Here is a 12,036-nt window from a genome sequence, read left to right as displayed (position 1 = left end):
CATAAGCCCCAACTCTTCCTGGTTTCTTTATGGTTTGGACAAGTGATTCAATGTGGCATATCTTTCTGTGGTAAATGTTTGGATCACTACACTTGGCTCAGTTGCTTAAAATTACGATTGTCTCTGAAGCAATGAAGATGTCAGGGAAGCCAATAATTTGCTTTTATCAAACAACAACAAGCTACTTGTCCTACTTGAGGTCACGAGCATACAAATCCTATTGTGTCCAGTCGCAAAAATAAGTATAATGTGCAGGTCAAAAGGAAGCAATGAAAGCAATCCCGAGGTTGAATAATTTGTTACCCTGAAGCACTATTCCATCATTGTCAATAATTCTTTCAACTAAGCACGGCGGCACAGTGGATAGCACTGCTGCCTCGTGGCTCCGAGATTCCAGGTTCGATCCCGGCTCTGGGTCACTATTCGTGTGGAGTTTCCACATTCTCCCCGTGTTTGCGTGGGTTTCGCTCCCACAACTCAAAGATGTGCAGGATAGGTGGATTGGCCATATCTTTTTATTAAAACAGTAAAAAATATATACAAGGCCAAATGGTATAAAGACTAATTTTGTGTTGGAGAAACAGGGTACCCTCCCCTGAGTACCGATGTACAGGGAGGCGGGGTGGCTACTCTGATTATTAAAACAGTTCACAACATGTTTCTACAAAAACAAATGGTACAAGCACTAAACCTTGCGCTGGAGAGACTTGCTAAATTGCCCCCTAATTAGGAAAAATCTATTGGGTACGCTAAAATTTTAAACATAAACAAATGAAAATAATTCTGTCAACTTGATTTAAGTAATCAGTCTTCATATGGTAAAGCTTGTTGCTGGTAGCCTGATCCTGTCATCAATAGAGTTTGAAGTTGTGTTTGCAAGCCATTTTATTTAATTTCCCTCATCCAAACACATTGATGCCAATTGTAATGTGTCAAAATCCTCCATCTGAGATCAGTTAATTAAACACAGACCAAGGTAAAATCATTTTGGTGTGCACAATTTACAAGTTACATTGAGCAGTAAGTCAGAAAATTGTTTTTCTATTGATGACAAAAACAAACCTTTTTTTTTTTTAAATTTAGATTAGCCAATTATTTTTTCCAATTAAGGGGCAATTTAGCATGGCCAATCCACCTACTCTGCACATTTTTGGGTTGTGGGGGCGAAACCCACGCAGACACGGGGAGAACGTGCAAACTCCACACGGACAGTGACCCAGAGCCGGGATCGAACCTGGGACCTCAGCGCCGTGAGGCGGTTATGCTAACCACTAGGCCACCGTGCTGCCCGACAAAAACAAACCTAACGTGGCATTGGGGATGTTTCTGCCTAGAATAAATGCGACTTTGTAGTTGGTACTTGTACGCAATTCTTCATTTTAGTTGTTCCTTTGTATACCAAGGGAACATCCACCCATTATGGAATCCATTGAAATTGACTCTCTAGAATAAAAGCAGGGCATCTGTTAATAGTGACTTATTGCAAAACACAAAGTGAAAAATTAATCAAACAGGCAAATCACATACTCGAGGGCAGCACGGTGGCCAAGTGGTTAGCATAACCGCCTCACGGCGCTGAGGTCCCAGGTTCGATCCCGGCTCTGGGTCACTGTCTGTGTGGAGTTTGCACATTCTCCCCGTGTCTGCGTGGGTTTCACCCCCACAACCCAAAAATGTGCAGAGTAGGTGGATTGGCCACGCTAAATTGCCCCTTAATTGGAAAAAATAATTGGGTAATCTAAATTTATTTTTTAAAAAATTTTTTAAATCACATACTCGAGTGAGTAAAATTTGTGACATGCTTTAATGCACTGGAATAGTTTCTGATGCATATTTGAATTAATGTTACACCTCTGAAATGCATATATTTTTTTAAGTCAGGCGATGTACCCAAAATTAATATCCACATGGACACTGAAGTGAATTTGAATTAAATTTTCAGCTTAGCTCTGTTGAATTCTTGCATCTGAATCTGACGGTTGTTTGCTCAATTCCAATTATGGACTTGGACACGCAGTCTAGGTGGCACTTCATTGCAGGGCTGAATTATCAAATTGCAATTTTCATGTCAGGTTTTTAAATTAGCCTCCAACTGTTTAATATAACTAAATGTAAAATATCTCGAGGCACTATTCGGGAGCAGTATCCTTGCCTACATTCCTCCTCCAACTTAAACACTGGAATCGAATCCTCCACTGAACCATAGTTAAGTTAGTAAACATTCAATCTGAGTCACAAGTTTGTGGGTTTAAGTTTCACTCCAAGACTTGAGCACATCAATCTAGGCTGACACTACAGACATTCTCAGTGCAGAGGGAGGGCCGCACTCAGAAAAGACACTGAAATAAGGCCCTGTCTGACCTATCGGTACATGTAAAAATCCTACAACGCTATTTTGAATAATAGTGGGGACTTCGCCTAGTGTCCTGGTCAATATTTATCCCTCAATCATCATCGCAATAAAAAGGTTATCTGTCATTATCACATTTCTGTTTGTGGGGGTGTGCTGTGCGCAAATTCTTTCCTGCATTTCCTACATTGCTACATACTTCAAACGTTCTTCGTTGGCTGTAAAGCCATTTGAGATATCCAATGGGTGAAAGGTGCTCAATAAATCCAAGTCAGTTATCGGGTTAATTACTCATTGGCTGCCGTGAAGGTGCTGTATAATGCTGTATCACTACAAGCTCTTAATTAAGTTAATGAATCCTTCTATTTACAGGAACTAACAATGCCAGATTGGCAGCCATGCTACGACAATTAGCACAGTACCATGCCAAGGATCCAAATAATCTTTTCATGGTTAGAATAGCACAGGTGGGTGGACAGTTCTACTGAATCATAAATATAATTACTGATGGATTATTTAAGATGATATATGAAGATTTAAATTGATAAAATGACATCAAACTGTTAAATTTCAACCTTGGGTGACTGCGGCGTTTGCATGTGTTCACCCTCTGTCTGCATGAGTTTCCTCCAGGTGCTCCAGTTTCCTCTTATAGTTCAATCCAAAGATATGCAGTTTGGGTGGGGTTACGGGGATAGGGTAGGTGAGTGAGCCTAGGTGGGTTGCTATTTGAGAGGGTTGGTGCAGACTCAATGGGCCAGATGGTGGCCTCCTGCACTGTAAGGATTCTATGGATCACAATTAATTACATTATTCTCTAATGATAGTGCCATAATTGCTAAATGTGTGGCTCCCTCACAATATGGTGGATTATTTGTTTGAGTTCAGGTGTTGTAGGTATGTTTATTTGCAATCATAATGGTTTCTTCCATTCTTATTTGAAACACTAGGTGGCGCAACTTGATTCACTGGAAGGCAAAGTGCCAGTGGCCATCTTGTCTTATGGCAAGCCAACGCAGCACTTGGCAGCTGTTTGTAGAACTGCATTAGGGGCTATTTAAAAAAACAAAATCAGATCAGGATATTTCTGGTTTGACTAAACGTGAAATTGTGTAAATTGCCAATATTGTACTATCTCATAGGAAATCAGAAACAAAATCATGTACTTCAAACTTAAATTTAATTTGTGTTCCTGTAACTAGGGATTGACTCACCTTGGAAAAGGAACACTCACATTGTGTCCATACCACAGTGACAGACAACTAATGAGCCAAGTAGCAGTGGCTGGTCTTCTCACTGTACTGGTCTCTTTTCTTGATGTAAAGAACAGTAAGTTTTGTTCAATTTAATTTACTTAGCTTTGTAATGCATGATTGATTTTTATCAGTACTAACATGTTAATGGCTGTCATGTGTTGAACAATATATTTTTAGCATATGTTTACAAAAAGAAACTTTTTGGAACTTTGAAATTAGGGTTATATGTTAACACTTCCTGGTATTTTTAAAAATCTTCTCTTTTTTTGGAGCCTGGTTTAAATCAAAGATCATAAAACTATATCAGTGCAGGAGATTAAGCCTAATAGTGTGATGACATTGAGTATTATTTTGGTCCATGGCGAGACTGATTATAGAATGTTTGACATAATTAATATCTTTATTAAGTAGGGATGCACTTTTTTAGGAGGAAAAAAATATTTTATTGACACATCATAATCACCTAATGCAAATTTGTGTGAGCATCAGTTCCAGTTCTGAGTAGTATTCTCACAGCAAAGTTCATTGCTATGGACAAAGAATTAACTTCATTTTTTGGGTTTTATTTGATTGTTCTGATTTCCGATGAAAGAATATTACTTCTTCCCCCTCATAGCTGCTGAGTATTGCTCTCCCCCCCCCCCCCAATAGTTGCTGTCTGACACAGAGTATTTCCTTTTTTAAATTTGATTTCTTATGCAATATTTTGTCTTCTGTTATATTCTCCTATCTTTTAATCATTTGTACCAAGTATGGCAAAATATGAACAGGCTGAGGTTGAAATTTCAGTGTTGTATAAATGGCTCCATGGTTTTCATGTGTAATCCATCTTTATTTCAACATGCTATTGCAATACAGCGCAATCATTCTTTTAAAGGAATCCTTCAAAGCAGTAGTCACATTAAGTATGGGTATGTTTAGTAGTCCCATCTACCACGGGTAAATTTTAACCACCGCAGCTTGAATGTTAAGTCTGTTTTCTTTATTTATGCTGTTGTTGCAATTTGATGACCTTGCGTCAGCAATTTCATCGATTCTTCAGATGCTGCCTGTGACCTACTGACTACTTATAGTTTTTTCTCTTATTATAGATTATTTATTGTAACAGGGCAGTCACCATTGAAAAAAAAAATTAATGGAAGTTTTATTAGTTATTCATTTAAGTGGGCTTTACTAACTCGAATATTTTGTGATAGTGGGAGATTGTACAGATGTGATTCTCCGAAGTTGGAAAATGTAAGAAATTAAAATAAATATACTCGTGAAATTAATGTACAATGTTTTCTAAAAATAAACCATTTTATTTCCAGTAATTCTTGGAAAGTCACATTATATTCTTTATGGGCTAGTTGCTGCAATGCAACCTCGTATGCTAGTTACGTTTGATGAAGAGCTCCAACCATTGCCAGTGTCCGTGCGTGTTGGCCAGGTATGGAATTGCATGAGAGTGCGTTGAACTAATTGAAGCAGTGAAATTTTTTAAATTTCATAATCATCTTAAAAAATGCAACTTCAGCATCCTTGCTGCCAAAATGTTTAGTTTTCTTATGAAGGATGTATGTTAGTCCAGTGCATCTCAAACTATCTGATGTGGTGTACCGGCAGTTTTTCTTTTCAATGTGCCAGGGACCGGTAAGCGAAAGAAGCCAATCCAGGATTACTGTCTCTTTCTTTTCTGGAAACACTCCAAGTACCGGCAGACGATGGCTCCGGTACTCGTACCACACTTTGAGAAGCACTGTGTTAGTCTATAGAAAACATAAATGCTCCAATAAAGCAGTAATGAGTAGGTTACATTCGCAATGTATTGGTCCAGCACCATGTGTCATAAGAATTTATGAATTAGGAGCGGGTGTAGGCCTCAAGCCTGCTCTGTCATTCAGTAAGATCATGGTTGACCTCATTTTAACCTCAGCTCCCCATTCCTGCCTATCCCCGACAACCTTTCATCCCTAGCTTATTAAAAACATATCCACCTCTGCCTAAAAGGTTTTCAAAGATTAAACCTCAGACACCTTTTGAGGAAGAGAATTCCAAAGTCTCTCAACCCTCGTCTCTGTCCTAAATGGGAAACCCTTTCGTGACCCCAATTCTAGATTCTCCCATAAAAGGAAACATATCTCATCATATCACGATCTTGTAAGAACTAGGAGCAGGAGTAGGCCATCTGGCCCCTCGAGCCTGCTCCACCATTCAATGAGATCATGGCTGATCTTTTGTGGACTCGGCTCCATTTTCCGGCCCGAACACCATAACCCTTAATCCCTTCATTCTTCAAAAAACTATCTATCTTTATCTTAAAAATATTTAATGAAGGAGCCTCTACTGCTTCACTGGGCAAGGAATTCTATAGACTCACAACCCTTTGGGTGAAGAAGTTCCTCCAAAACTCAGTCCTAAACCTACTTCCCCTTATTTTGAGGCTCTGCCCCGTAGTTCTGCTTTCACCCGCCAGTGGAAACAACCTGCCCGCATCTATCCTATGTATTCCCTTCATAATTTTATATGTTTCTATAAGATCCCCCCATACCCTACTAAATTCCAACGAGTACAGTCCCAGTCTACTCAACCTCCCCTCGTAATCCAACCCCTTCAGTTCTGGGATTAACCTAGAGGATGAATCTCCTCTGCACACCCTCCAGTGCCAGTATGTCCTTTCTCAAGTAAGGAGACCAAAACTGAACACAATGCTATAGGTGTGGTCTCACTAACACCTTCTACAATTGCAGCATAACCTCCCTAGTCTTAAACCCCATCCCTCTAGCAATGAAGGACAAAATTCCATTTGCCTTCTTAATCACCTGTAAACCAACTTTTTGCGACTCTTGCACGAGTACACCCAGGTCTCTTTGCACAGCAGCATGCTTTAATATTTTATCATTTAAATAATAATCCCTTTTGCTACTATTCCTACCAAAATGGATAACCTCACATTTGTCAACATTGTATTCCATCTGCCAAACGCTAGCCCATTCACTTAACCTATCCAAATCTCTCTGCAAACTTGGACACATTGCCCTTGGTCCCCAACTCCAAATCATCTATGTAAATTGCAAACAATTGTGGGCCCAACACTGATCCCTGAGGGACACCACTAGCTACTGATTGCCAACCAGAGAAACACCCATTAATCCCCACTCTTTGCTTTCTATTAATTAACCAATCCTCTATCCATGCTACTACTTTACCCTTAATGCCATGCATTTTTATCTCATGCAGCAACCTTTTGTGTGGCACCTTGTCAAAGGCTTTCTGGAAATCCAGATATACCACATCCATTGGCTCACTGTTATCTACTGCACTGGTAATGCCCTCAAAAAATTCTACTAAATTAGTTAGGCATGACCTGCCCTTTATGAACCCATGCTGCGTCTGCCCAATGGGACAATTTCTTTCCAGCTGCTTCGCTATTTCTTCCTTGATAGATTCCAGCATCTTCCCTACTACCGAAGTTAAGCTCACTGGCCTATAATTACCTGTTCTTTGCCTACCTCCTTTTTTAAACAGTGGCGTCACGTTTGCTAATTTTCAATCCGCCGGGACCACCCCAGAGTCTAGTGAATTTTGGTAAATTATCACTAGTGCATTTGCAATTTCCCTAGCCATCTCTTTTAGCACTCTGGGATGCATTCCATCAGGGCCAGGAGACTTGTCTACCTTTAGCCCCATTAGCTTGCCCATCACTACCTCATTAGTGATAACAATCCTCTCGAGGTCCTCACCTGTCATAACTTCATTTCTATCAGTCACTGGCATGTTATATGTGTCTTCCACTGTGAAGACCGACCCAAAAAACCTGTTGAGTTCCTCAGCCATTTCCTCATCTCCCATTATTAAAACTCCCCTCTCATCCTCTGAAGGACCAATATTTACCTTAGCCACTCTTTTTTGTTTTATATTGTATACTCCAATCAAGTCTCCTTTTGCTTTTCTAAGTTCCGTCAGATGCAAATCTAGCCTGTGCAGCCTTTACTCATATGACAACCCGGCTTTTCCAGGTATTAATCTAGAAAGCCTTCTCTGAACTGCTTCCAATACATTTACATTTTTCCTTAAATATTATGCACAATGCTTCAGATGTGGTCTCACTAATGCCTTGTTTAACTGAATCATAACTTTCCTATTTTTGAGGACGGCATGTGGCACAGTGGTTAGCACTGGGACTGCGACGCTATCCGTGTGGAGTTTGAGCATTCTCCCCATATCCGCGTGGGTTTCACCCCCACAACCCAAAGATGTGCAGGTTAGGTGGATTGGCCACATTAAATTGCCCCTTAATTGGAAAAAAATAATAATTGGGTACTCTTAAATTTATAAAAGAAAACTTTCCTATATTTGTAACCTATTCCCCTCGCAAAAAAAAACCAATAGCATTCTATTAGATTTCTTAACTACTTGGATTCCTCTGCATCTCAAAGCTCTGCAATCTCTCGCCATTTAGATTATATGTTTCTTGTTTGTTGTGCCAAAATGGACAACCTCAAATGTTCCCATATTATACTCCATTTACCAGACCATTGGACACTCACCTAACCCATCTATATCTTTTTGTAACATCTTTCTGCCCTCTTCACAACTTGGCTTCCCTCCTACCTTTGTGTCATTAGCAAATTTAGCAACCATACCATTGGTCCCTTCATCCAGGGCATTTCTATAATTTGAGTTAAAACCATAGCACTGATCCCAGTGGCACATCACCTGTCACATCCTGCCACCCAAAAAGGTCTTGTTTATGTCTGCTCTGTTCCTTGTTAATTAGTCAATCTTCTATCCATACCAATTGGTTATCCCCTATTCCAAGAGCTTTTATTTCCAGCAATAACCTTTTGATGTGGCACCTTCATCAAATGTCTCCTGAAATTTAAGTCCAGTACATCCCCTGGTTCCCTTTTATCCACAGCACGTTACTTCTTCAAAGAACTCCCAATAAATTGGTTAAATGTGATTTCCTTTTCACAGAGCTATATTGACCCTGCCTGATTACCTTGAATTTATCTAAGTATCTTAAGATGTTTCCTGCTTTCTGTCACCCTCCCTTTTTTGAATAAACGTGGTGTATTAGCTGTTTTCCAGTCTAATGGGACCATCCCCAAATCAAGTGAATTTTGGGAATTAAAACCAACACACCAGCCATCTCACTAGCCACTTAGGCTCTAGCATGAAATCCATCAGGACCCAGGAACTTGTTAACCTGCGTTCCAACAATTTGCGTACCACTTCCCTGGTGATTGTAAATTTCCTGAGTTCCTCCCTCCCCAATTGGTTTACAGCTATTTCTGGGGTGGTACTTGTATCCTGTATAGTGAAGACTTGTGCAAGATACCGATGCAACTCAACTGCCATCTCCTTAATTGCCATTATTAAATTCCCAGACTCGCTTTCGAAGGATCAATGGTCACTTTGTTAACTCTTATTTTAAAAAATTGTGTAAACTCTTAACCTGTCTTAGCTTTCTCTCGTACTCTATATGCTGTTCTTCGTATTGTGTTCAATTTTTGACCTGCCACTTGTCTTTGCACAATTATATGTTTTTTCTTTAACTTCAATATTATCTTATAACTTTTTTTAGTTAACCATGGGTGGTGAATCCTCCTTCCCCTTGGAGTTCATCTTCGTGGGAATGTATCCATTGTGTATTCTGAAATATCCCCTTAAATGTCTGCCATTGTATCTCTATTGACTTGTCCCTTAATCTAAATTGCTTGTTCACTTTTTAAGCTGTTTTCATGCTTTCATAATTGCCCTTAACTTTAAAATACTAGTCTCAGACACATTATTGTCTCCCTCAAACTGAATGTAAAACTGCATCATATTATGATCACTGCAACCTATAGGTGCCTTCACAATGCGGTCATCAAATCTCATCTCGTTGTATAACACTAAGCCCAATATAGTCTGCTCGCTGGCTGACCCAAACATACTAATCTAATAAATTGTCTCTAAAACATTCTACAAATTCAACATCTACAATACCTTTGCCCATCATACACTTCAAGATTTAGGGTGACACGCTGACAGTGTTTAGCACTGCTGCCTCACAGCACCAAGGCCCCAGGTTCAATTCCAGTCATAGGTGACTTGCACTTTCTCCTGGTGTCTGCGTGGGTTTCCTGTGGGTGCTCCGGTTTCATCCCACTGTTCAAAGATGTGCAGGTTAGGTGGATTGGCCATGCTAAATTACCCCTTAGTATCCCAACGGTTACTGGGTTACAGGGTTAGATTGGGGGCTTGGGTCGAGGTAGGGTGCTCTTTTAGAGGGCAGGTGCAGACTCAATGGGCTAAATGGCCTCCTCCTACACTGTAGCGATTCTGTGATTCAGGTCCCAATTTACCATGTCTCTGTAATGGTGACTAGATTGTGCTTCTTTATCTCCTATTTGCACTGTCAGTTCATCTGTTTTGTTTTGAATGCTGTGTGCATTAACTTTTGTCCTTTTATTTTTTTCCCCGTTTTTTTTACTTCTAATCTTACATCTACAACATAGGTGCGTTTTTGTAACAAGACAGTACATGTGGCGTTTTGAGTTATAAACTCGATAGAGTTGCTTATGCTGTAGATTTAGGCACAATTCAAGCATTTATAAATCATGTTAAATATTAATGTAATTCAAACTGTTTTTCTTTCCATATTATTTTGTTTGATATATTCTTGTATGGATCTATTTTTGGCTGTGCCATATTGTACTAAGATCCAAGTTTTGCTTCCACAATCCCTCGCATAACAAGCTTAAAGCCTTGGGCTAATGTCAGTGGGAAACATTGCATTGAATCATATTTACACTGCCATTGGTCCATCGAGTCTGCACCGACCCTTGGAAAGAGCGCCCTACCTAATCCCACACCTCCACCCTATCCCCGCAACCCAGTAACCCCACATAACCTTTTGGACATGAAGAGCAATTTATCATGGCCAATCCACCCAACCTGCACATCCCCGGACTGGGAGGAAACCGGAGCACACAGACACGGGAAAAATGTGAAGACTCCACACAGACAGCGACCCAAGCCGGGAATCAAACCCGGGACACTGGAGCTGCGAAGCGACTGTGCTAACCACGGTGCCACCATAAATTCTTGCAATTTTAAAAATCTCAAATAGGACTCTATATGAATATTTTTCCTCCCTGTGGAGAAACCATCCTCCCCAACCACAAAACTGTATGAACACCAGTGAACATGTTGAACATCATAAATATACAACTCCTAGTTTCAAAGTCAAAATAATTAGGTGCATTAGCAAGTTTGTAGAAACAATAAATTGACATGGCAATACGCTTTTTGAAAGCTCGGCTAGTAAGCTACATACATTAAACAATGTACTAACTGTACAACTGGAAAGGACATGACAGCACACTGAAAAAAATAAGACTTCACACAATTAAACATTCTAATTTAAAAAATGAATTTGAAGATGGATTATTTTTTTCCTTTCCCTGCTCCTCGGGTGAGGAGGAAACTTGGAAAATCTTACATTCACTTTTATAAGCTCTGTTTTCATGATTTCTTGATCACTGATTTCTTAACTAGGGAATCTATATGGTTTGTAACCTAAAGTGGGTTTGAATAGTTAGAAAAGATCTATTAACTCTTCTGGCTTTGTTTCAGGCTGTGGATGTTGTAGGCCAAGCGGGCAAGCCCAAGACCATCACAGGATTCCAGACACACACTACACCTGTGCTATTAGCACATGGCGAAAGAGCTGAGTTGGCAACCGAAGAGTACGCGCCTCTAACCCCAATCCTGGAGGGGTTTGTCATTTTACGCAAAAATCCCAATTATAGTGTGTAGCTTGTGGTTAAAACCTGGTGCTTTGTACATGGAGTTCCTTTTAGAGAATAGTCACCATCCATGCCCAAACGGTACTGCTGGTCCTTTGGTAAAACATGATCACCAGTCTGCTCTTGAGCCGGTTTTAAATATTGGTTCAGAACTTCTATATTTTATATTACTTTACCGCATGATGGATGTACTTCATTAAATTTTGTTATAATGCTGCAAATCTAAATAAAGTTATTTCTTGTCCACCAATAAAGGTTTGTAATATTTTACAGTAATTGTTTGTGTTTATATGCCATATCAGAATAGTGAGTGTTACTAATGTTTGTGAAATAACCATTCTAAACTTGATTCATTCCTGTTTGCCAATTAAACAATCAAAAGAATTTGACCTGGGAGTTTCAATAGGGCATTTAGCTCTAAACCTGTCTGTCATTCATTGCAATTGTGGCTGATCTATGACCTAACTGCCTTTGCTGCTCTTCCTTAATATCTTTGATTAACGAGCATCTATCCATCTCAGATTTGAAATTAGCAGTTACTCTAGTTTGAGTTGCTGTTTGTAGAAGAGAGTTCAAAATCTTTGCCACCCCTTGTGTGTGAAAATGCTTCCTAATTTTGTTTTTAAAAGATCTGACTATAACTTTTTAACTA

At 39.6% G+C, this 12,036-nt stretch overlaps 1 protein-coding gene across 2 annotated transcripts in view; it reads left to right on the top strand.

Annotated features, from left to right (window-relative positions):
- The window catches only part of psmd2 (proteasome 26S subunit, non-ATPase 2), a 54,380-nt gene extending 42,720 nt beyond the window's left edge, over positions 1-11,660 (top strand). For both annotated transcript variants that reach the window (XM_038815261.1, XM_038815262.1), the window contains 4 exons: positions 2,723-2,817; positions 3,553-3,679; positions 4,917-5,035; positions 11,212-11,660. In XM_038815261.1, coding sequence (XP_038671189.1) covers positions 2,723-2,817; positions 3,553-3,679; positions 4,917-5,035; positions 11,212-11,394 — 524 coding nt within the window. In that variant the 3' untranslated portion in view covers positions 11,395-11,660. The remainder of the gene's footprint in view (positions 1-2,722; positions 2,818-3,552; positions 3,680-4,916; positions 5,036-11,211) is intronic.
- The last annotated feature ends 376 nt before the right edge of the window (positions 11,661-12,036 follow it).

The sequence above is a fragment of the Scyliorhinus canicula genome, chromosome 13 (genome assembly GCF_902713615.1).
Source record: "Scyliorhinus canicula chromosome 13, sScyCan1.1, whole genome shotgun sequence".
Classification (NCBI taxonomy): Eukaryota; Metazoa; Chordata; class Chondrichthyes; order Carcharhiniformes; family Scyliorhinidae; genus Scyliorhinus; species Scyliorhinus canicula.
Note: the sequence above shows the minus strand (reverse complement) of the source record. Positions and strands in the feature narration are given on the sequence as shown.